The 23,973-nt window shown below is 38.2% G+C and overlaps 1 protein-coding gene across 1 annotated transcript; it reads left to right on the top strand.

Annotated features, from left to right (window-relative positions):
• Window positions 1-17,460: 17,460 nt before the first annotated feature.
• tbr1b (T-box brain transcription factor 1b) lies at window positions 17,461-23,708 on the top strand. Its single transcript, XM_042764331.1, has 6 exons — window positions 17,461-18,730; window positions 19,292-19,446; window positions 19,747-19,868; window positions 20,382-20,540; window positions 20,623-20,684; window positions 21,435-23,708. Exons 1-6 carry the CDS (start codon window positions 18,048-18,050, stop codon window positions 22,282-22,284), a joined length of 2,031 nt encoding a protein of 676 aa, XP_042620265.1. The 5' UTR covers window positions 17,461-18,047; the 3' UTR covers window positions 22,285-23,708.
• Window positions 23,709-23,973: the final 265 nt, after the last annotated feature.

The raw sequence follows: 23,973 nt of genomic DNA, 5'->3' as shown, positions 1-23,973 counted from the left end.
ATTGAACAAATGAAGACTAACAGACTGATATCGTCTTGATCACAAAGTTAATTATTCAAAAATCTAGATCTCGACTCCGGTCTCCTTGGTTGAAGCACCCACTCCTCTCCAGCCTATTATTTTCTCACATGTTTATCAGACGCCTAAACAACACCTTGGGCGGGTGTGAATTTTCAGGCCCCCAGTGAAATTCTCACCGGGCTCCGTCACTGTTTTTCCTCCGAGTCCGTTTACAGGTAGGAGAGAGAGAGAGAGAGAGAGAAGCACCGCTGTCAGGTCCTAATGACTGGAAACCCATCTGAAACACCTTTCGGCCCGTGTGTCGCGCGCACGTCCTCACATCAAGCTGGAGAAATTGAATAGCCTACGTGCACGCGACTACGTGGTTTCGCGATTCATTAGCAGCTATTCTAACGGAATGCGATCATCAAAGGAAAGATACATAATTGATAGAGGTTCACACCGCAGCCAAAGGTGATGCAATCTGTCTAGCAACGTTGGCAAATTTGTGCCTTATACTACAACTAGAAGCATAACACTCCGAGGTGCGAGTTGTGTCGGATGAGGAGCGCGCAGGCCGCGCGGTTAACACTTGTTTTAAACGGGGCGCGCGGCCCGCTCACCTCCGAGGTTGCGAGATCGTAACTCGCCTCGTCGATGAGACGAGCAGAGAGAATGTGATCCGTGCAATGGAGGTCCACACACCCGCGTTCATTTATTTATGCAGTGTGAAGAAACCATCTGGCCGTGGAGAAATTGAAAGTGGATGTAATCTGGCAGGCGGCGGAGTTTATGACTGTACACCTCAAGTGGGAGGACAAAATCATTAATGTTCCTCTGAACCGGCACAGGCCATTAAAAGACTGACTATCAGAAACCTTCGATTTCTTGAAAGTCTCCCAAACAATTATGATTCACATAGGCTACATTCGCAAAATACTACAGGCCAGGTCAAATTTACTCTCATCGAGTCATAAATTGGACATTGGATTTTATGGCATTTTATTTTGATTCCCGGAGCTGCACTTTTGCACTTTTTTTGCATAGAGTTTTGAAATGCTCCATCCTCCAATCTCAAACTGTTCAGATCCGACTGAAATCTAGTCTTCATAATAAACTTTAATTTATTGTTAGTTCTTCAGGCATTTTGGAATAACAGTATCTGTCCTACTTCTTCCTCCTTTACCTCACGATGAATCACACGTGCTAATGTATTCACCTGTCACAATTTTGCAGTTTAGTTTAAGCAAATGCTGTTTTTCAGTGGGGAGTTTTAAGTTCTGAAAGTTACAGTATGCTTCACAGTACAATGAACTGTTTCTGGAATGATCAAGGAGATTTTAATTCCTCATGATATGTGCCTTATCCTTTTATTTTTTAAAAATAAGGGATTCACTAATTCAGTATTGTGAAGTCTTTCTTTGTACAACTTTAAATTAGACTGTTACAGATCTGGATTTACAAAAAAGGCTTGTAAATTTTTCATTAGTGTGCTTTAGGTAAATGCTGTGACACTTTTACATCAAAAGTGTTTTAAACAAGTAAAAACCACTAACTGAGTTATTTGGTGTCTCAATAAAGCAATAATAGAGGCTGTGTTATTTTGTGACTGTAATCACGGCTGTGGTTTTCTACAATAAAGCACAGCTTTCATATAGCATTAACTACTAAAAAATATTAAAGACATAAATTGTCTTTTAGCCCTACATTTTATTTTATTCCACAAATGTATATTCTAAAATATAATATTCTTGACAAACATTCACAACTAATTGGTGCATTCAGGAATACAGCTTTCCATTTTATTATAAGTTTTTGTATATCATAATAATCCTAAATCCTTATTGAAAGAAACACTGTCAATTTGTGCATATGCAAAAAATAAATTAATTTAAAAAAATGAATGAATGAATACTGTTTTCTAAATGGGTAGATCCTACATGGTAAGTTAATGCATCTAATATATATAAAAAAATACAAAGCAAAGTAAAGCAATTTGAGAAACAGATGCACTGATTATGTAGACTGAATTCATTTGCCTTTTTCCTTTTCTTAACGTCTTTTAATTTAGTGCACAACAAATTTGTTGCCTACTCTGCTCACACTCTCGTCTATCTAGGGATGAGCTAGTGCAATTCTCCGCTGGCTTTTCTGCGACAACAACCTGCAAAGTGCTCCCACAACCCTAATCTGCACGTCAGGGACCCCACACTTCCTGAGCACCCACGGCTTCTGTTGTTTTCCTGCGAGTCCTGCCTTCGTTCTATTGTGTTTGCATCCCATAGGTCACGTCAAATTCATCGCACAGTCATTGGCTGTGTACACAATAGAGCGAGTGCGTGTGCAAGAGGATGGAAATGAGAGTTGTGAGTCTTGCTATTGTGGTGATGAACCGACTCCAGATATAAATGCCAAGTTTGGATTTAAAGCTGAGAAGCAGGTGTGAAAAGTACTGAGAAATCCATTATTTCACATCTGAAATTCTTTTTAAGGACCTCTGATTTCTGTAAACCAAAATTAGCACTTTTCCGGTTCCTCTAACTGGTAGAGTATAAAGCTGGAAGTGCCAAGGTTGTGGCTTTGATTTCCAGGGAACAAGAGTCTGGTATGAGTGACAAATGGAGCTCATGTGTAGTTCAGACAGACCACTTTGTGACAGCCAGAATCAGCTGATTGTAACTCCTCCCACTACAATTAAATCAGATATATAAGTTCATCCATACTCACGCTTTTCTCATTTATTTGTATAGCGCGTTTCACAATACACATAGTTGCAAAGCAGCTTCACAGACAATTAAAGTTTCTACAGTACATTTAGTAGTTTATCAGTCAAGGTACAATACAATAAAATCATGCAGTTAGTCAATGACATGTATTCAAACAAAAATAGTGAACACGATTAACAGCAATGATTATATGTTCCGATCATTTGGTAGTTTTGTATGTTGGTTTGGGGTTATTGTCATCTGAAGTCCTCAGAGGTATAGGAGTCATCTCTGCTCAGGTGTTCCGTCATCTCAGATCTTCATAAGAGGCTGGATCCAGACTGAAGCTTGGGTAATCTCTAGTTTCTTCGGGATGCAGAAACAGAAAAGCAAACTAAAAAATTTGGCATAGCTGTTGTTCAAAAGTCCAGAGTTTTGTGAATTTAGGGAGCAGGACGGATTGTAGAAGACTGGTTAGGGGAGCAGGAGCTAAACCATTTAGCGCCTTATAAGTAAATAGCAATATTTTGTGACTGATACTGAACTTAATAGGTAGCCAGTGTAGAGATTGTAAAATTGGAGTACTTGTTTTAGTCTGTTGCACAGACATGTGCTAACCCTCCTCCATCCCCAGCTCCTCCTTATACAGGCACATGATCGCTCAGCATCTTGTCCACGAAAATCATCTATCAGCTAATCGTTGTCCAGTCTTATTTACAGACCTGTATCACTTCTGCATGGAATTTTATATCTGTTGCACATTTAAAAAAAAAATAAAAAAAAAAAAAAATCTGGTAATTGCATTATAGGCTTCAGGGGTTTCAAGCCTCAGTGAGGTTTGTTTGTGGGCAGGTCAGAATCTGAACCCTTTAGAGCAAAGCCTGCTGCAAAAATAATGTTCAGGACCTCTACATTAATCTTAATCAAACAGAGTGGTCCTGACTGAAATGTACTTAAAGGAATAGTTCACCCAAAATTTTTTATAAAAATGTACTCACAGGCCATCCAAGATATAGATGAGTCCAAACAGCTGATAAAAGCATCATATTAATCCACAAGTAATCCAAAAAACAGTCCATCAGTTAACATCTTGAGAAGCGAAAGCATGGTTGTAAGAAACAGATACATCATTAAGGCATTTTTAACCCCAAACCATTGCTTCTGGCCAGAATATGAGTCCATAACAACACTTCCTCCAGTGAAAAAGTCCATCTCCTGTTGTCTCTCTCTTGCATTGTTTTAACAGCTGTTTGGACTCTCATTCTGACGGCACCCATTCACTGCAGAGGATCCATTGATGAGCAAGTGATGTAAGTGCTAATTTCTCCAAATATGATGAAAAAACTAACTCATCTACAGTTTGGATGGCCTGAGGGTGAGTACATTTTCAGTAAATTGTATATTTTTTCTTATTAGGATTAATGGTTAGGTGCAAACTGAATTAGGTGAATTGAGTTAAATAGATGAAGTATTGCCCTTTGAATTTGAATGTTAAGATTCAAAATGAACTGAAATTCAGAGAAATTCATATAACTAATAATAATACATTTGTACATTTTTTTAATAATACAATTTTAAACTATAAAAAAAAATCCTGTGTGTTGCAATTCAGTTCACACTGATGAAAGGGAGCGAATTCTGAATTTCTGAACAAGATCAATTATATGTATCATGTGCATAACGTGCAAATTGTGATGCAATGCAAGTGTGGTCAGTTTTCTCTTTCAGATCAACTGTCATGGTGGAGCCATAATCTTGCTAAACAGGTGTGTTAAAGTCACATTTTCTATTACAACTTATAATAATAATAATCAACATCTGGTTTAATGGCACAGATATTTAAAGGAAAGGAAACCATCCTTTGTGCTTGTATTGTGTTGTAATTTATTTTATGATATTAGAAATTTCTGATCTAATAAGTCACACTGGATAAAAGCATCTTTCAAATGTATACAGTATATAGTATATAACTATTCTATACATTAACATTTAATAATTTAGCATGCATTCTAGCAGCATTCAAGTGCAACTGGCATAAAATATATAAAAGCAAACATAAACGTAATAGAGATGATCTTAAAATGTTTGTGCCTGCTTTATATTTTTAGGTTAGAATGATTGCAGATATCTGAACGGCACACAGACGCTGGACAGCTATCAAACATGGCTTATGTTATTGCCATCCAGAAATCTCAGCTCCTCAGCCATGATGGCAGAAAGAGAGAGAGAGAGAGAGATGTGCGCTGGCAGCCTCTTCCATCTGCATTACTAAATCATACACTGTCTCTCTACAGGGACAAATAAAAACCTCAGTGCTGAATATTTCAGCAACGGCTTGGATTTCATTATGTGTAGGCCTGACAATATTGATAGAGGAGCCAAAAAGATGCTAAACCTAAAGCCAATGACATGAGACTGGTTTAGTAGCCTCAGTATTAGTAATGCAAGAGCAGTTTTGAATCATTCATTTATTTTTAACCTTGTGTGGCAGCAGTGTATTTATATTTCTCAAACGCTCTGTAAACATTTAAATTTGGCAGTTAATTCAACCCGAATCGCTTAATGTACAGAATCCATTCAATCTTATTTTTTTTTAGTTCGTCCATCCTAGAAATGATAAAGTTTATAAAAAAACAAATTAAACATTATATCTAAGAAATCTATGATTAAAATTTGAAAAACTGCTGTTGATTTCCCCCATTAGAAATTAGTAAACTGATATTTGTGAATCCCTCACCTTTTTTTTTGCATACTAAATTTTGATTGGTTTTGACTTTGTCTCATGTAACCATGCAGTAACTACATCGTAAAAAAAAAAAAAAGATTGTGATTACATTTTGTATCATAGCTCATTAATATGAAACATATTTCTTAAAAAAAAAATTTAACATTAGTGTTTTTTTAATAATAAATACGTTTTCACAGTGTTGTAGAAACATTTGCCGTTATCAAAAATTTTTTTTTTTCACATTTATCTTTAAAAGTGTAATCATCAACATAAAAGGTGTATTAATGAGAGAAATAGAATATTAAAGGAATAGTTCACCCAAAAATGAAAATTTGTAGATGAGTTTGATGAGTTTGTTTCTTTATGGGAACAGATTTAGAAAAATGTAGCATTCCATCACTTGCTCATCAGTGGATCCTCTGCAGTGAATGGGTGCCGTCAGAATGAGAGTCCAAACAGCTGATAAAAACATCACAATAATCCACAAGTAATCCACACCACTCCAGTCCATCAGTTAACATCTGGATAACTGAAATGCTGCATGTTTGTAAGAAACAAATGAACCGTAGCTTCCTGTCTCCATAATATTGCATTCTCCATGCAGTGAAAAAGTCATCTTGTCTGAATCAATATTAGAGAAATATGGACAGATCAAGCACCATTTACAAGTCAAAATAGTCCAAACCAGTTCTAAACAAATATGTCAATGGATTTTGATGTCAGAGACAACAGTAGATGGATACAACAGGAAGTGTTATCACAATACGTTAAATGATGGACTGGAGTGGTGTGGATTACTTGTGGATTATTGTAATGTTTTAATCAGCTTTTTGGACTCTCATTCTGATGGCACCCATTCACTGTAGAAGATAACATACTGTTAACAATTTGAATTGAAATTCCCTATTTGCAGTGCACTGAAGTTGAATCTCAATGTCAGAGCATCTCAGAGCAACATTCAGCACTGACATCTGTCAGACTCTGATCTCGCTGAGATGGAAAGCGTGCAAGCTCTGCAGGTTATTGATCGATCTGCCTCTGAAGGCCCTGACATGTCACCTTTGCGTTCTGGTGTTAACTCGTTGTGGTGAGATTTGGCTCCTGTAAGATGAATGTTGTCTCTATGACATATATGTCACCTGAACCCCATGTCTGCTGCTGCAGGTGGCCTGAAGCCTGATTGCAAAGCCTTATGGTGAAATGCAAGTCTTTGAGGGTGTTTTCACACTTGGTTCCATTGCTTGGTCCAGACCTGAGCTCAATTCCACCCCTGCCCAAGCAAGCCTCATTTTACAATGTTTTATTTGGGTCAGTGTCACTTTTGCATCATCAACATACAAAATACTATCATGAGTTTTGCATGAAAATTGCATTTAAAAGGTCTGCAACAAATGTTCAAGTGTGAAAGCAGCTTGAAAAACATGTTTGCATATGTGTTCTCTTTGTACATATATGCATGCATGTAGTATTTATTTGCTCTTTCTTACAACTGTTTAACCAATAACTGTACTGTAAAAACATGCCATGAAAGGGTTGTGATATTTTAATTCTGTTACACAAATAGCAGAGTATGCCAGTCACGGGTGAACTGATAAAACTTATACCTTGAATGCAATATAAGTTTCCTTAGATAAAAGTGTTGCAAATGCATAAATGTAAATGTATGCGGACATGCTTGTATGTGCTTGTACACCATCGATTATCTGTTTTTGCATGTCTAGCATGTGAACATGTCTTTGGCATTTTTTCAGTCTTAGGTGTCCCATGCATGCAGATGCACACATGCATATCTGTGTACATTTACCTTTTATGGATTTGCAAGACACTTTTACCTAAAGCGACTTGTATTGCTTTCAGTGTATTATTGTTTCATGCATTTTCTGGGAATCGAACCCTTGAAAGTAGTCCAATCGCAATTCACTAAATATCCCTAGTGGTTATTTTGAACTGTAAACTTAAGTTTACAAAAAACAAAATCTAAAGCACACCAAAGACTGAAATATGCATGCATGTAGTATTCATGTGATCACCTCAAATGTTAATGTGCTTGTGCACAACTGATTATCTAGCATGTTTTAGCATGTTTAGCTTTGAATATACAGACTCTATTCAAGCTTTATTTTGTGGATAATTTCAGTCTAAGGTGTGCAGTCTGTTTTGGTAAACTTAAGGTTAAAGCAGTGTAAGTCACCTTAGATAAGTGTTGCGAATGCATAAATGTAAATGTATGCAGACATGCATGTGGGCAATTGTTCTACAGTATATGTGCATATATGCATGCATTTAGTATTCATGTGCTTGCTTCACGTTTATGCAAGTGCACCATCGATTATCTGCATTTTATCACATCTAGTGTGTTAGCATGTATGTGTGTGCTCATGCATACACGCATAAGAACAGGAATAGAGTGAACTCTAATCTGTTTGAGAACCTCAGCGGTTCAACTGTGCCCTTCAACAGTTGTCATTTGCTTCTTCAAATACCTTTGTCATCGAAGAGAGATTAAAAATGCTTCAAATGAATGCGAACAAAGGCACAGCAGAGGAGCAACACAGTGCAAATTGCCTGATGATGAGGTGGCTAATCCCACTGCTAGTTTAATTGATACTTAAAGGCCTGCTATCCGCTCTGAAGTGCTGAGAGGCTACAAACCGCCTCGGCCAAGGTGTGGTAACAGGGTGAGTAACTGCAAGCAACTTCTCTGTCAGCTAATGCTCTCTTGCCTTCCTCTGCAGTCTCAGCTTGCTCTCGTTTGCACTAGTGCATAAAAGAGCCAGTGTCTTGACATTCGGAGGGTGGCATGAGTCCAGGGTGTTGTTGTGTGTTGACAGGCAGAGCTGGGCACTGTTACCTGTGGAAGTTTGCATGCACAAATGAGCAGAACGGTTTTGGACAGTGACATACATAGTCATTCTGGAAGCAATGCAGATGGTTCAAGGTAAGTTTTGTGGTTCTTCTGTCATGCTTAAAGGTGAATTATGCAATTGCAATGCCACTTGCGGCATAAGTGCAAAATTTCAAGCAATCCACACAATTTCCAGTGTTTGGAAGTCAGATTGCTCAAAAAACCTGCAATGCAAAATATTACCAATTTGACTGCACTGACATTATTGGATGAACTGAATTGAGCCGAATGAAGACACAATTGTCTTCTTAATAGCTGTTTTACAGCTGAATCTATTTGAAGCATAATACATTTTGCAGTATCGACACTGTTTTTGTTATTATACTTAACTGACTTGCTTTTATAGCTGAGGTGCTTATAGCTAAATCGAACTTGTTTTATAAGGTTTGATTAGCTTTAAACAGTTATTGAACCAAACTGAATCAACACTGAAGAGACTTGAACTGAATTATGACACTATTGTCTTTTTTAAAGCTGCTTTTAGAACAGAATTTGAGTTAGTCTCATATTTGAAGAAGTTTGCATCATTGGTTGTTATTTTCCTGTGAAGCTGCTTTTAAACAATCTGAATTATATAAAGCACTATACAAAATAAATTTCACTAGTGGTGCAATAAATGCAAGCTTGCTCAACAAACTGAAACAGTATTTATCTACATAAGGTGGACAAAATGCATCACCAGAGCACACTTTTGGCAGCAAAATAATCATCACAATGTCCTCATATGGCGTTCGGTTGCCGGAGCGGAAGTTGAATCCAATTTTGACGAGTGTTTGTTTGAAGAGTGCAGTGAAGGTAAGTTTCTGAAATAAGCACTCAATTCTTTCTTCCCCTTCCCCCACTCTCTCAACTTCAGGAAGACTTTCTCCCACTAGAATTCTGGAATTATCATTAACCTTTCCTTTGGTCCCCCTCCCTCCTCCTTGCCAGGCTGTATCTCCTGTTCTGTTTGGTTCCTGGCCCCATATGCCACTTTCCTATTTCCTGGCTGTAGACAGCAGGAGTAGCTCTATTATCACCTCCACTGAGCTGTCTTTGAATGTGAGAGGCAATTCCATTTCACTTTGCCACGGGGAGGAGGAGGCAGGCGTACTACCCAGCTCGAAGAAATTGGCTAAGGGTTCATTTTTATAGATGGAGTGCAAGGAGAGCGCTTTTCCTCTTGTGTTAGAGAGGATTTCAAATGTACTGCACTAATGCCACGATTGCTATTGTGACAGGTGCACGGATCAAAACTGTTTGTTTGCATCAGAGAGGTGTCATTGCATTTAATATTGCACATCCAGCCATTTTGTTCATATATATATATGTGTTTCTAGCAATGCTATATGATTGATACATGGTCCGTTTTTTAATATTCACTTTGGTTTGTTTGATTCTTCCATTGTTTGTTTGAATCAAAACATGCTTTATGCAAGTATTTTAACTAGTTGCACAGACTTAATTTTGTGCATTACCGAGGATTTTGAATGTAGTACACTAATGTCATGATTGCTATTGTGAAAATTGTTCAATATTAGTTTTGAGAGGTGCACAGATCAATACTGTTTGTTTCAGAGGGGTGTCAGTGCACTTAAATATTGCACACCTTGCCATTTATTTATAAATTTATGTTTATAGTATTGCTATATGATTGACACACGGTCCATTTTTGAATTTTCACTTTGGTGTGTTTGATTCTTCCATTGTTTGTTTGAATCAAAACATGCTTTATGCAAGTATTTCAACTAGTTATGATAGATGCCAAGATTGCTATCATGAAAATTGTTCAATATTAGTTTTTACAGGTGCACAAACCAAGACTGTTTGTTTGCATTAGAGAAGTGTCATTGCATTTAAATATTGCACATCTAGCTGTTTATTCATCTATTTATCTTTCTAGCATTGCTACATGATTGGTAAAAAGACATTTTTTTTATTTTCACTTTGGTTTGTTTGATTATTCCATATTCCTAGTTCAAAAAAATCTTGCAGTCTTGAATTTGTGCATTGTTACATGTCTGAAATATATAAAACTGCAAATGCAGTACACGTTGCATTCTCACCATTGCCACAAAAGGCGGTATAGTGACCATTAGCGCAAATAGTCTTCTACAGTCAGTTTTCTCATTAAGAGCAACAGTTTGAAGTTAATCTAGTAAGTTAAACTGTCTCAGTTATAACACAGACATTTCCTATCATGCATTTGAGCACTGATGCTTGGTGCAACCTCAATAATGCAAAAATGCACATTAAGTTTGTACAACAAAACCGCATGGCTGTTATGCATTGACTGAACACTGCTTGAATAAAGCATGTTTTTGACCAAAGTCTCTTAGATTCTTTCAACCTGGTGCTTTGCAGTGGTGTTTTCAATGCTATTCTACATAAGAATGCATGATGTACATTGAACTGCAATTCTGTAGAGACTTTGAATGCAAAATCTTTGGCAGCCATTGATTGTTTGGTGCATTACTGTTTTATATTACACGCGATTCTGACAACCAGTCAAAGCTTGGACAGCTAGAACTGAACATATACAGTATATTCTGGAATCTGTTACTTACTGTGGAAAATCAGCACAACACAGAAGCTAGAAAGGTTTTTCTATCATTTAGGGTCTGGGCAAATATGTTGAAATCCTCTAAGGAGGCTGATGAAAAATGCACCCGCTTTGAGCCTCGCTTGTCTTAAGATAAAATTGATGTTTTATAAATAATTTCGACCCTGCAAACATCAAAGGCCACAATCACAGCGACTCAGTGATATTCATTTGGCATAAGTCAGTTTCATTTTTGCGAGCTTTTCATCTGAAATGGCTTAAAAAGTAGACTTGCTCTGAATCTTTCATGACTTGGGGCTTGCAGGGGACAGTGGCTGATGTTCTTCACTTGTAGACGTCTGACAGCGTGCGGCAGCATCAACAACAAAATGGTCACAAACCCCCGTTGCACTTCCTGGGTCATACCGCCTGATAAATATTTCAGGGGACTAGCAACACACTGAGCGGCTGATAACAGGTCAGTTGCAGGTGATAAAAGTTGGTTTTAGTTGGGACATTAAGCCTTTTCTTCAGTGTGCGATATTATATCTTCACCATGGTTTAGCCATGTATTACACATCAGTGATTTAGCTTCGCATCGTCTGTACAGTGGGTCGACTGACAGTGCGACAGATGTGAGAAATAAATTCATCTGTGCATCGTAACTGCTGTGATGAATATCAAACTGCTGATCTGGCAAACATCAGGCATGTCTGAGTTTCATAAAACAGCATCATCATGCTAAATTGGGAATCTTCACTGTTAAAGTGAACTGAACATCTATGGCATTTTAAAATGTGACCCAGGAGCCCCAATCACAATGTATTTCAGTAGTTTGACATTAACATGATAGTCAGCTAATGGTGTGATAATCTAACAAACATTACACTCATTACAAAAAAATCAAACAGTAAAAATAGGGCCCAATGAATAGTGTTAATATGAAGGAGGTTTCTGTATTGATTTTTCACAGCTGTTTTAACCTGATATTGAATAATGTATTGCATTTTTTTGTGTGTGTTTTAGAGTTAAAGGAAATGTCCAGATAATGTCCTGGAAGAAAGTTACCAGTATTTTTGTTTACAGTGTAAAATACATAACACACAAGTTGAGTAAAATAATATATGATTATATAGTATGGAATCGTATGTTATATAGTATACAATATACAGTACTTTTGATTTAATTGAATTTTTTTTTTTAAATTTCAATGATAATGATAATATTTAATATTTAATGATATTCAAAATATTCAAGAAAAGTCTAAGTATCTAAATCACAAATTGTTCTTGTTTTAAGCATGATTAGAATTTTATTTGACAATGAAAATCAGTTTTCAGCTCAGCTTCTTTGTTCTTTCAGAAAGCAACACAAATCCTGATAAAAAAAGAAACTTTTTTTTCAGAATGTCATATTTATGTTGGAAATATGTTGGATATTTGTAGGTGCTCTCTATTTTTTTTAAAAAAACATAACCAGTATAATCTATTCATTATTTAAAAATAGTAAATGCAAGAGTATTCATGCAAAAAGTCAAGGTGCATCACCTCTGGAGTGATTTGCTACAGGTAAAGCTAAAAGTAGAGCAAGATAAATGCTGGAAGCAACAGATATTTATTAATATGCATATTTTATTAGAATTCTTAATTAAAATGCGAATTAATTTGGTGTGCATTGGTCTGTTATTGCAGATTATGTGGACATCATAATTAGACCAGGTTCAAGTTCAGCACACTATACTGTCACAAAGTGAACCGAACAGACCTTTTGTCTACCTGAAAGGCCACTGTTCTCATTAGCCTTGCTTTTGTGGTGTCAGGTGTGGAAAATAAAGCCAATAAATTGCTCTAATTTACTCTCTCCAATGCACCTTTTGTATTAAAGAACTTTTATTGATTTACTTTAATTAGGTGCATTTGTTCAATTAACACCTCTTAAAAACTTGGGAAACTTATTGTGCGTAAAACTCATTGTTCACTTGTAAATAACAGGATGTTGCATGCATAATAATATTGCAGACTGACTTGAGTCAACCACACAGATAATTGGGCAAAACACCAATCAGGGCAACATAAATGTCAATTTTACATCAGTTCAAGAGCAAAAAGGGATATTCAAAGGGCCAGGTAAATCTGGCTCCTTTAGGCAGGGCTAGATATGACAAGGAGAACATCAGTGACACCTGAGCAGGAGACCTAAAAGGACATCAATAATGAGAGGTGTGGGAGTGCATCTCAAGGGACGACATGGGCCCGGAGTCGTCTGCACAGAGGCTAATAAGGGTTTAAAAGCCACAACTGTCCACACAGCCCACGCCAGCCCACCACCCGTCTTTCTTTTCCAAAGAGCTGCCTGATGCTTTCTGACAGGCCTCAGCTGCGACCGCGGGGGACCGTGGCGGTCAGTGGTTATGTCAGCATCAAACAATGCAGCCTGCGCCTATTAGAGAGCCGAGGCGTTGATTAGAACATGCCCTCTGAATATTCTCCCAATTTGACAAAGAAAGACGTCATATTTCGGCTTGACTTCTTCATATGAATTTCATCTGGCATCTGGCAAACAACTTATAAATAACTCAAGGGCCATCTTAAATGCTTTCCCATGAAATTTTTAGTGACACTGTAATGTAAGCCACTACCTGTCATGAATGGCAAATAACCTCGGCCTCTCGCCGTGTTTGTCCATCAGCTCACCGCCTTCCTCTTATATTCTCCAAAGAAAGCAATCTCTTCTGACTGGGACGGCCTTCTCTGTCCCCGTATCCAGGCTGGCAATAATTTCGTTGTCATTTGCTGTGCAGTGACCACATCATTGATGTGACAGTGCTGGGCATTAGGTAAAGTCCCCAGACTAGTGCTCACTTACAGAAGCTGCCTCGATCTGTCATTGACAGTGATTCGATTAGACCTGGCTGGCAAACACGTTCCTTAGTGACAGGACCTCTTGATTTGTATGGTCCTTAACCAACTTTCAAGAACTCTAATATTTGAATTATAGGTATACAGTTTATCAGTTTGCTAGCAGCATGAAAATGCATTCATTTCTCAAATGATTTTCCAGTAATAATATTTTGTCCTCGTCTTAATTTAGTTTGCATAAGATGCATTGTATATCAGTCTGATTGGCATGTTCATCTAGGCATTGCACTGCTTGTGAATGCCATTGTGAAGAATCTGCTGTTTAGGTTCAGGTCTCATTGGGTGAATTTTGTTTCTATCTGATGTTGGCATCCAGAATTTGTCCTCAGCTTTGTGTTGTTTTAGGTTACAGTGTATGCACTGAGTTTCAATCCATTGTTTGGCTTGTTCATGCATGACTAATAAATGCCGTGGTGAAGATTCTGCAACATGATCTAATCTTCAAGAACTATGTGATATTTTGTCCTTGCCCCGTTGTCTTGATTTTGGTTGCATCGGATGCATTGATTCAGTCTGATGCTTTGCTTGTTTATCTAGGCATCACACAACTAATGAACTAATGAATCTGTGACATGACACAACCTTTGAAAACCTCAATATTTGATTTTCATATTTTGTTCTTGGCACTATTTTGATTTAAGTCGCATCAGATGCATTGTGTTTCAGTCAGATTTTTGGCTTGTTCATCTTGGCACTGTATGACTGATAAATGCAGTGGTGCAAGAACTTTAATATGTGATTTGCACGTAATAATATTTCATCCTTGGCATTGTGTTGATTTAGGTTTAGTTTCATTCTGATGTTTGGCTTTTTCATCGTTGTTGGCATTGCAGGACTAATAAATGCTGTGGTGAAGAATCTGCAACGTGACCCGACCTTCGAGAACTTTAATATGTGATTTTCAGGTAATAATGTTTCATCCATGGCATTGTCTTGTTTTAGGTCGCATCAGATGCATTGCATTGTGTTTCATTCTGACGCTTGGCATGTTCATCTAGCATTGCAAAACTAATGAATGCCGTAGTGAAGAATCGCGAGTTGACCTTGGGTAAACACCTCCAGATTGATGTCATCTATACAAGCTGTTTTTTCGCAGGTGAGGCTTCATTAGAGGTTCTTTGAATATCATCACCTCCAGGTCATTAGATTATCATCTTCTCAGGATCTTCTTCCCAATCCCGGTTTGGTTTATAATAGAAAAGCATTTAGTGAAATTCGTTAGAGATGCATACATGCAATGCAAACACAACAGCTGCTCGCGTGGGTCAGTGCAGTATGTTTGTACCCACCTGATGATGGAAAAGCTCTCCATCCAACACAATGACCCCCTGAGGGAGCGGCTGGCCTTACCGTTCCTAATCACGACAGCCCCTCGGCGATTGTGGCCACTGACTGTGCTAATAAGTGCAAAGTACAGGGGGCTAATACACAACAAAAGAAGGACAAAAAACAAGTAGAGGGAGAAAAACAAACTCTTCAGGCAGGCGCATGCACAGTTAATTCAACAATAAGGCCTTGGAGTAAAGCCTGCCGGTAGCCTATTAAAGAGGAGGAGAAAGGGAGGGAAGGCAAATAATCTGGTAATGAGGATGAAAAGATGGCCGATTGGCCTGCTGGTAGGGTGCAGGCAAGCCCGTGCATGCATGTTTCAGGAGAATAGATTACTGGACCCCATTGCCCTGTTATAATGACCCTTCTTGTTAGCCTCAGAGATGGAAGCCTCTTCATTAGATCTCAGAACAACTCACCTCTGCCTGCATCCCCTTTCCGGGAGACAGGAGCTGTTCTGCACCCCTTAACACACGATTTCTTTGGATTTTAGAACATTATAAGGTGCACTGAGGTCCACTGTATCACATGTGTGGCTAAATATCGCATGTAGGCTCTAATACAAGAAGATTTCAAATATAGAGATGAAGGGAAATAATGCAAGGAGCTTGTTATTGACTTTATGTTTCAGGTCCTCTGTGATTTGTGTGTAAAAATAATAGTAGTAACTGTACATTTTAAAACTAACCTATTCAAAATGTTTGAATTCGAATATGTTCGTCTTAATCACAACCTGTTTTTACAGATATTAAACCCTCTGTAATCAAGTAATAAAAATGTGATAATATATATACTGTTTATATATATATATATATACTGTAGCCTATATATATATATATATATATATATATATATATATAATATGCACTGAAACATAATCGTGCATTTTTATCCTAACCAGTCTTTCTAAGTGAGGAAGATAACTATTTCAAATTTCATTTGTTGTTGATGCCACCTAATCAAACTCTGTGGTATTTTGGCGCACATTCATCTGTCACTTTGTAAAATGGCTAAAACTAAAACAATATTTGGCTCAGTGTTTGTTGCATGTGTTATGCTGGTAAATCACACTTGTGGTGTTATGCATTTACAAAAATCGTCAATTTTCCTATTCATGTTAATAACTATGCATATTGTTGGGCCTGTGCTGCTATTGGGAATATTAATCAATTTAAGTGTTTGATTTTAAGGACATCTTTTGTTGCATGCCTATGAGTCAACCCCAGTTGAGAACCACTGGTTTTTGATAAATTTTTGATGACAGTCAGTTCTATTTTATTATTTTTTTTTTCCTGATTCTGCAACGTTAAGTGTGTTTCTGCGCCATTTAAAGGGCCAGAACGCGAGGGATAACGTGACGCGGTGCTACAGCGAGGTCTCCGAGGCTCATCATCAAAGACTTGAGCGCTGCTTTCTAATCGGTCGCGGGGAGAGTCGGCTTTGCCAGTGAGACAGGTGAGATGAACTGATAAGAAGAGCCTATTTCAGGCTGCTGAAGGGGAGGACGATGTGACTCCTTTCAGATGACCGCTGGGATGCTGACATACGTGTTACTCTAGAATAAGCTGAGAGGTGATTAGGTGAAATTCTGAAAAATAACTGTAAGCTATGATTTGTGAGGAAAACAAACTAGCCATGCGTTTTTTTAAAGCGTTCAACAATTGCAAAATCCTTTTCCCTACTTACGCTGCAATGTATTATTTTCTCCCCTCGAATAAAGACGTTCTCGTTATAGCCAACACACACTTCTGTTATAAAACTAGATATTTGAGGAAACAGACAAGTCCTTATGTGGAAAGAGAGAGCGAGAGTCATTTGAATCTCATTAAATGTATGTCTCCATTAAAGGTTCTTTAAAAACTCGCTTGGCTCAGATCCACAAAGCTCAGAATTGTCCGTCAGCCAACATATGAACACCTAAGATCACGTCTCTATCTCTCTGCCAATATAAGAATTCTTCTCAATTCATATAGTATATATATTTGAAAAAAATAAATAAATATTATATATATATATATATGTATATAGCCATTTAAAGGTAATATCATCCAGCATGCATTTTAGCATTAATTGCATCGGTTTCCATTAAATAAACAGCTAAATGATTGTAATTGATCGTGCCTTGTATTGGCAGCATCCTTCAAGATGCGCATTAGAGCTGTTATTGCTTCGCTCACAACTATTTGAGAAAAATATCAGACACTTATTTATTTTATTTGTTATTTTAAATATGACAAATCATTTCAAGAGATATTATATATTACGTTTTGACAAACGTAAAGTATATATTTTTCCCCGAAATGTGGTCGACTCCTGCCTGATTTGATTGTTTCAGGCATGTTTTGAAGCATAAAGCGTTGAATGCATAACTTGAAGTAGTCCATCCAAATAAAATATTTATATGTCTCGGGAGCAGTAAACAGATCTTCAAGAGAAGCCAAGATTTCACGCTAAAACGCAAACATTTTAGGTAGGGCGCGCGGCGTGTCATTTCAAGCGCTTTAAATAATGAATAATGAAGTTTTCGTAGTAAACCGAGTGACTTCCACCGCATAGAAATATATTCACACAAAGGCCTCGAAGGGAAGACAGTAGGGTTTATTTGCACTACTTAGTGCGCTCCTGAAGAATCACGAGAGCCCCAGTTTTCACAGACTATAGTATACAAACATGGATGACCAGCAGAAGTGAATACACTGTGGCGTGTAAGCCTCCTTGATTACACTAATTAAGTTCTGTCTAATTAAATTACCGTCACGTGTTAACCAATAGCAAAAGTTGATTCATTAACCATGCAGAACGAGGACTGAAAAGCAAAGCCTTCCCTGATTGCAGGCTAGTGTCAATTGGCTAATTTGCCGTCTTGCACAAAGTAGCTGGAACCGCAGGAAGGCGTTAGTTTTCTCTCGCGCTCGCGTTAATTGCTATTTGTCATCGAGCGATGCAGCTCGAGCGTTGCATCTCGCCAGCTCTCGCGCGCTCCAAGAAATGTATGATTGTGGGCAGTGGCTACCCAAACGCACAAGCATCTGAGCTCGCCTTGCAGGACTACCCTATTATATCTATCGGCGACAACCTGGAGAGAAGTTCACCTCTGAAAAAAAACTCCGCTGGGATGACGAATCAGTCAGAGGCAGACAATTTCGCCGACTCGAAGGACTCGTCAGGGGACGTCCAGCGAGGCAAACTCTCTCCTGATCTTGACGGAGTCGGCGACAGTCGTCACACTTTCGATGGATCTGCAGGAGAAAGGTATCTCCTGTCTCAGTCCAGTCAAGTGCAGCCGAGTCCCACCACCATGTTTCCCTACCCGGGTCAGCATGGACCGACGCACCCAGCTTTCTCCATCGGCAGCCCGAGCCGGTACATGGCTCACCACCCGGTCATCACGAACGGAGCCTACAACACTCTGCTGAGCAACTCTTCTCCGCAGGGCTACCCGACGGCGGGCTACCCGTACGCGCAGCAGTACGGACACGCGTACCAAGGCACGGCTTTCTACCAGTTTTCCTCCGCTCAGGCTGGGCTCGTGCCCGGTAAAGCGCAGGTTTACCTCTGCAACAGGGCCCTGTGGCTTAAATTTCACAGACATCAAACGGAGATGATTATTACCAAGCAAGGACGGTAGGTGATTTGCAATTACGGTTGTAATTACGGTTGCTATTTTCCACAAATTGATGCTTTCGTTTCGCGAATATCTATGAAACGAATAAAGGTGGGCAGACTACGCGGAACGCACTTTTTTTTTTTTCCAAAACAGCTTTTTTTTTTTTTTTGTCTGCATTTTCCTAAAAAAACAAACCAAAACACGTGTATATATATTCATTTAATTAACTCTGCCTATTTATATTCTTTAATGCATTTTTTTTCTTTTTTATTATTCGTTGGATTTGTTTTCCCAAACATTTAAAACCATTTAATATTCCGGCTATATCCTCTTTTAATAATCTTTTTTTTTTTTTTTTTTTTTTTAATAAAATAATCTTTTCCAAGATATCCAATATATTAACATTTGTTTAGTCCTTAATTATCCTTTTTAAAAACAATTAATCTAAAAACATCATAATATAGGCTATATATATATATATATATTTTTTTTTTATTCAAATTAAAGATTGCAAACCCACGTTTGCTAGCAGAGCTACAGTATTGTGCACTGAAACTTTACATTTTATGTACCCTCAGGCGAATGTTCCCGTTTTTGAGTTTCAATATATCTGGTCTTGACCCAACGGCGCATTACAATATATTTGTGGACGTGATTCTTGCGGATCCGAACCATTGGCGCTTTCAAGGAGGAAAATGGGTCCCGTGCGGCAAAGCGGACACCAATGTGACAGGTAAACAAATATGGTTTTACTTCTCTTTTTTTGGCTTTGTTTATAATAATAATAATAATAATAATAATAATAATGGTCATGGTGATGATGATGATGATGATGATAATAATACATTTCTATTATTATTATTATTATTATTATTATTATTATTGTTTTTATTATCATTATTATTATTATTATTATTATTATTATGATTATATGTTTAAATAACATTGATTTGAATAAAACACAGAGGAGTTTTTTTTTTTTTTTTGTTGTTGTCCTGACTCAGAACTGACATTCCAATTATATTGTAAACAGGAAACAGAGTATACATGCACCCGGATTCGCCAAACACTGGTGCGCACTGGATGCGTCAAGAGATATCATTTGGAAAACTTAAACTAACCAACAATAAAGGAGCAACGAACAACACAGGACAGGTTAGTTATTTATCATTAGATTTATTTTTATTTTATTTCATTATTTTTTGTCTTACTGCTGTGTCATGCGTTCAGAATGCGTTAGAGATATTAGCAACAATGCTTTGCTGGGTAGCATTTTACACATTACACATTACAAGCAGCTCAATAAAACAATATCTCCCTCTTTTTTAGTATTAGTTCATATTTATCTAAATATAAAAACATATGATCTTTTGTGGTAAGATCATTCATAAGTGAAAATGTTACCTTAACATTTAAACGTTACGTTCGTTGTTGTAACCATGTGGAAACATTTCAGCCATATGCTGTATTTGGAATTTTGAATGATTTGAGTTAAACCGGTTGATTTACATGTAACCAATAATTGCATATTTAACTGAGCTGGCAAAACCGATGGTAAAATGTAGCTAAATTAGTTTTCATGCTGGTGTTCTAAATGGAACTACGGGAGCTTAAAGACGCGTGAGGAGATGTTCTCTGACTCTCGTTTATTCGCCTGAATTCCTGCAGATGGTCGTCCTGCAGTCGCTGCATAAATACCAGCCTCGACTGCATGTGGTGCAGGTGAACGAGGACGGAACCGAGGACACGAGCCAAGCCGGGCGCGTGCAGACGTTCACTTTCCCGGAGACGCAGTTTATTGCGGTCACCGCATATCAAAATACTGATGTAAGAAAGGCTGATCTTTTTTATTTGATTTGATGATACAAAATGTTTTTTTTTTTATATATATATTTTCTCTCAATTACAGATCACGCAGCTAAAAATCGACCACAATCCATTTGCAAAGGGATTCCGTGACAATTATGACACGTAAGTTTTGAGTTTTCTTTTTTAAATGGTGACCTTTTCTGTCCTGTCTGACCTATAAAATGTAGTCAGGATTAATCGCTATAAATATTATTGATTTGAGTGAAACCAATTCATGAAGTGCATTTTTATTTCATGATCTTAACCAAAATATGTTCCGTATATGTGCGTGCGCATTTCCATTTCTCGGACACAAAGATCACAGAAGGATTGTAACTCTGGCAGGTTAACATTCTTGCATAGAATTTTATTTATTTATTCATTTATTTACTAATTTAAATCATTGCATCCGGATGAAAGAATGCAGGGATTTCTCAAAGAGTCAAACCGCAAAAAAAAAAAAGATGATTTTGGCTCGGAATTCCAATTGGCCGATGTATTTATAACCATTTGTGTGTTTTGTGCTTTGGCCTGGCAAATTTCAAGACATAAATCTTAATTTCACTTCACAGCATCTCATTATGGCTCTATCGCGCGCTGTGTTTTGGCCAGCAATATTTCTTTAGAAAAGTTTTGAGAAAAACAAGAGTTTAGTTGTTTTACTGTTTTAAATCATTATAATCTACATTGGTGCAATATGCATATATGTGTTGGCCTTGCGCATTGTTAATTTGTTTATTCGCGCAATTACGCGCAGAATGGCAAGTTGGGAGAAAAATCGAATGCTCTCGAGCACATTTGCAACGCTTTATTTATGGTTAGCTACGCTTCTCATATGCAACATTAACGTGTTTGTCCATCATCTTTCTCCAGTGTCTACACAGGGTGCGACATCGATCGGTTGACGCCGTCCCCGGGTGACTCTCCGCGCTCTCAGATCATGCCTAGCGCAAGATATGCCATGACTGGTTCTTTCCTGCAGGACCAATTTGTCAGCTCGTATGCCAAGTCCCGCTTTCACCCTGGCGTCGGAGGCGCTCCTGGCACGGACCGCAGCGTCCCACTTAGTAACAGCTTGCTCTCCCCGCAACAAACCGAGGAGACCACGGTGGCCTCCCCGCAGCGATGGTTTGTCACCCCTGCCAACAACCGACTGGACTTTGCAGCCTCGGCATACGATGCTGCGGCGGCTGCTGATTTCGCCGGTAACGCGGCCACCCTTCTGTCGTACGCAGCTGCCGGTGTTAAAGCGCTGCCCCTGCCCGGCGCGGGATGCTCTAACAGACCCCTGGGGTATTACGGCGAGCCGCCGGGGTGGGGCACCCGCACGCCGCCGCAATATTGCAGCAAGTCCAGCTCCGTCCTGTCATGCTGGCCGTCCAACTCCGTAGGGAGCCGAACGACCTCCTCCAGTTACCTGCTCCCTGGCCTCGAGGACGGAGACGCCATCGCGCCCGAGAGGTCACCGCTAGGCGGGGCGGATGAGTCCAAACCTAAAGACCTGTCTGAATCCAGCTGGATAGAAACCCCGTCCTCAATTAAGTCGATCGATTCGAGCGATTCTGGGATTTTTGAGCAAGCCAAGCGGAGGAGGATTTCGCCATCTGCCACGCCGGTTTCCGAGACATCGTCTCCATTAAAATCTGAAATGTTGACGCCGAGGGAATGCGAGAAAAACTGCTCCAAGGACATCGGCTACTACAGCTTTTACCCCCACAGTTAGAAAAACTCGTGCATGGCTCATGTGTTCAAGGATTCACGAGTGACTTATAATCTATTTATTCCTATTTATGTGCTTATTTGTTTGTTTATTTATTCATACGTCTTGGTCGCGTCGTTCGAAGGACGTGACGTTAAAAACTTTGACATGCACGAAAACTTGAGCAAGCGGTTTTCGTTCCCAAATGACATTTTAAGGTTCTAACTGTTAAACCTATTGTAAGTATGGAAGAACTGTACATATTTGTATTTATCTATCTATCCATTTTTGTGATTCTTCTCGTTGAATGTTGATGTACAATATAGAGAACCAGATCAGGTTTGTTCAATGTACTTAGACGTCTGTTCGTTCGAATAGCTACATATATTAAATATTTTGATGTTTGAAAAAATAAGGATACAGCTCGTATAGGTTGCCGGTTCCAGCTGTTATGAAAAACAATGGTCTGCCTGAATTGGAAGTAGCTGCTTACCTGTTGAAGAGGCCCCCAAAAAGAGTTCCTCTGGCGCATGTCTGTCGGAGGTCGGATTTTATGTAGCATAAGCTTATATTATTGATGTTGCTTTTAGAGTCGCGTCGTCTGTTCGTAAATCTCATAGTCCGTAGGTTCATTTTGTGAACGTATGTTTTAAATAACACCAGCGTAACTTTATTTCTTTTTTGTAGAGATAAAACATAGACTATGATTTAACCTATTGCCAACCCAGACGTTTTCATTTGTATTTCATGGGCTGTTATCTCATGAGAAAAACGCGAGTTAGGCCTGCTAATGTGTAAAGGTAATGTAACTGTGGTGTGCTTAATTGCAATAAATATGACAGAATGTGAAACCCTGGGCGAAGTACACAAGAATCAAACTAAGCTGATTTCAAAACCAAATATTTCTGTTTCGTTTTTCTCTACCTGCTTTAGAGAGGTAGGCCTTTATCTTTAACGCCAGTCACAATTATCTTGCCTGTACGATGCATTTTCAGAATAAAATGTAGTCAGGCAATGCAACAAATAAGAAAATCGCCCAGAACAACCTTTTTAGTAGTTTTATATAGGCTACTTGTGTAGCCCTTGTGTTTTTTTTTTTTTTTTAATGGGGAAAAATGCCTTTGGCTACTTAATTTTACAGTAGCTCTTAAAGTTAAACAGAGAAGGCACTAAATGTATCAGTGTCACTGCATTAAATAAAATGTCAAACCAGGTGCCATGCATGAAATGTAGCACAAAATTGTTTCAGATTATAAAATAAGAGGTTCAAAGTTAAATTTCTGATTGCTAAATATAAGTGCATAGTCATTTACTTGAATGGTCAAGACCAGAAATGAACCACTTAAGGACAAAAATTCCCTGGATTCTTTGAAAAATATATGGACTTGTCTAAGTGAGCTGGATACTGTAGTGACCTTTTCAGTTAACTGATTTATTTGAAGCATTTAACATAAAAGGACAACATGGCCTCATGAAGATATAAACTGCCTCTGAAAATTAATTGTGACTTCATACATCCACTATAATATCATTGCAAAATTTGGGTAACATTCATTGTTTAAACTAAGTTATTTCAGTTGATATTGATAGATAGTATAATATTTTATCTAATGCAATTGCGTTTGTTTTTAGGTGTGACTTGATCCATATTTTGGCCTATAATACTAGGCTATATTACACACAATAACAACATTTACCAATATATTATAATAG

Source organism: Cyprinus carpio, chromosome A9, assembly GCF_018340385.1.
Source record: "Cyprinus carpio isolate SPL01 chromosome A9, ASM1834038v1, whole genome shotgun sequence".
NCBI lineage: Eukaryota > Metazoa > Chordata > Actinopteri > Cypriniformes > Cyprinidae > Cyprinus > Cyprinus carpio.
This window is presented reverse-complemented; position numbering and strand designations above follow the sequence as displayed.

Coding starts and splice junctions, on each gene's coding strand:
- tbr1b (XM_042764331.1), top strand. CDS start 18,048: ATGCAGCTCGAGCGTTGCATCTCGCCAGCTCTCGCGCGCTCCAAGAAA. Junction 18,731..19,291: donor ATTATTACCAAGCAAGGACG/GTAGGTGATTTG, acceptor ATGTACCCTCAG/GCGAATGTTCCCGTTTTTGA. Junction 20,685..21,434: donor TTCCGTGACAATTATGACAC/GTAAGTTTTGAG, acceptor ATCTTTCTCCAG/TGTCTACACAGGGTGCGACA.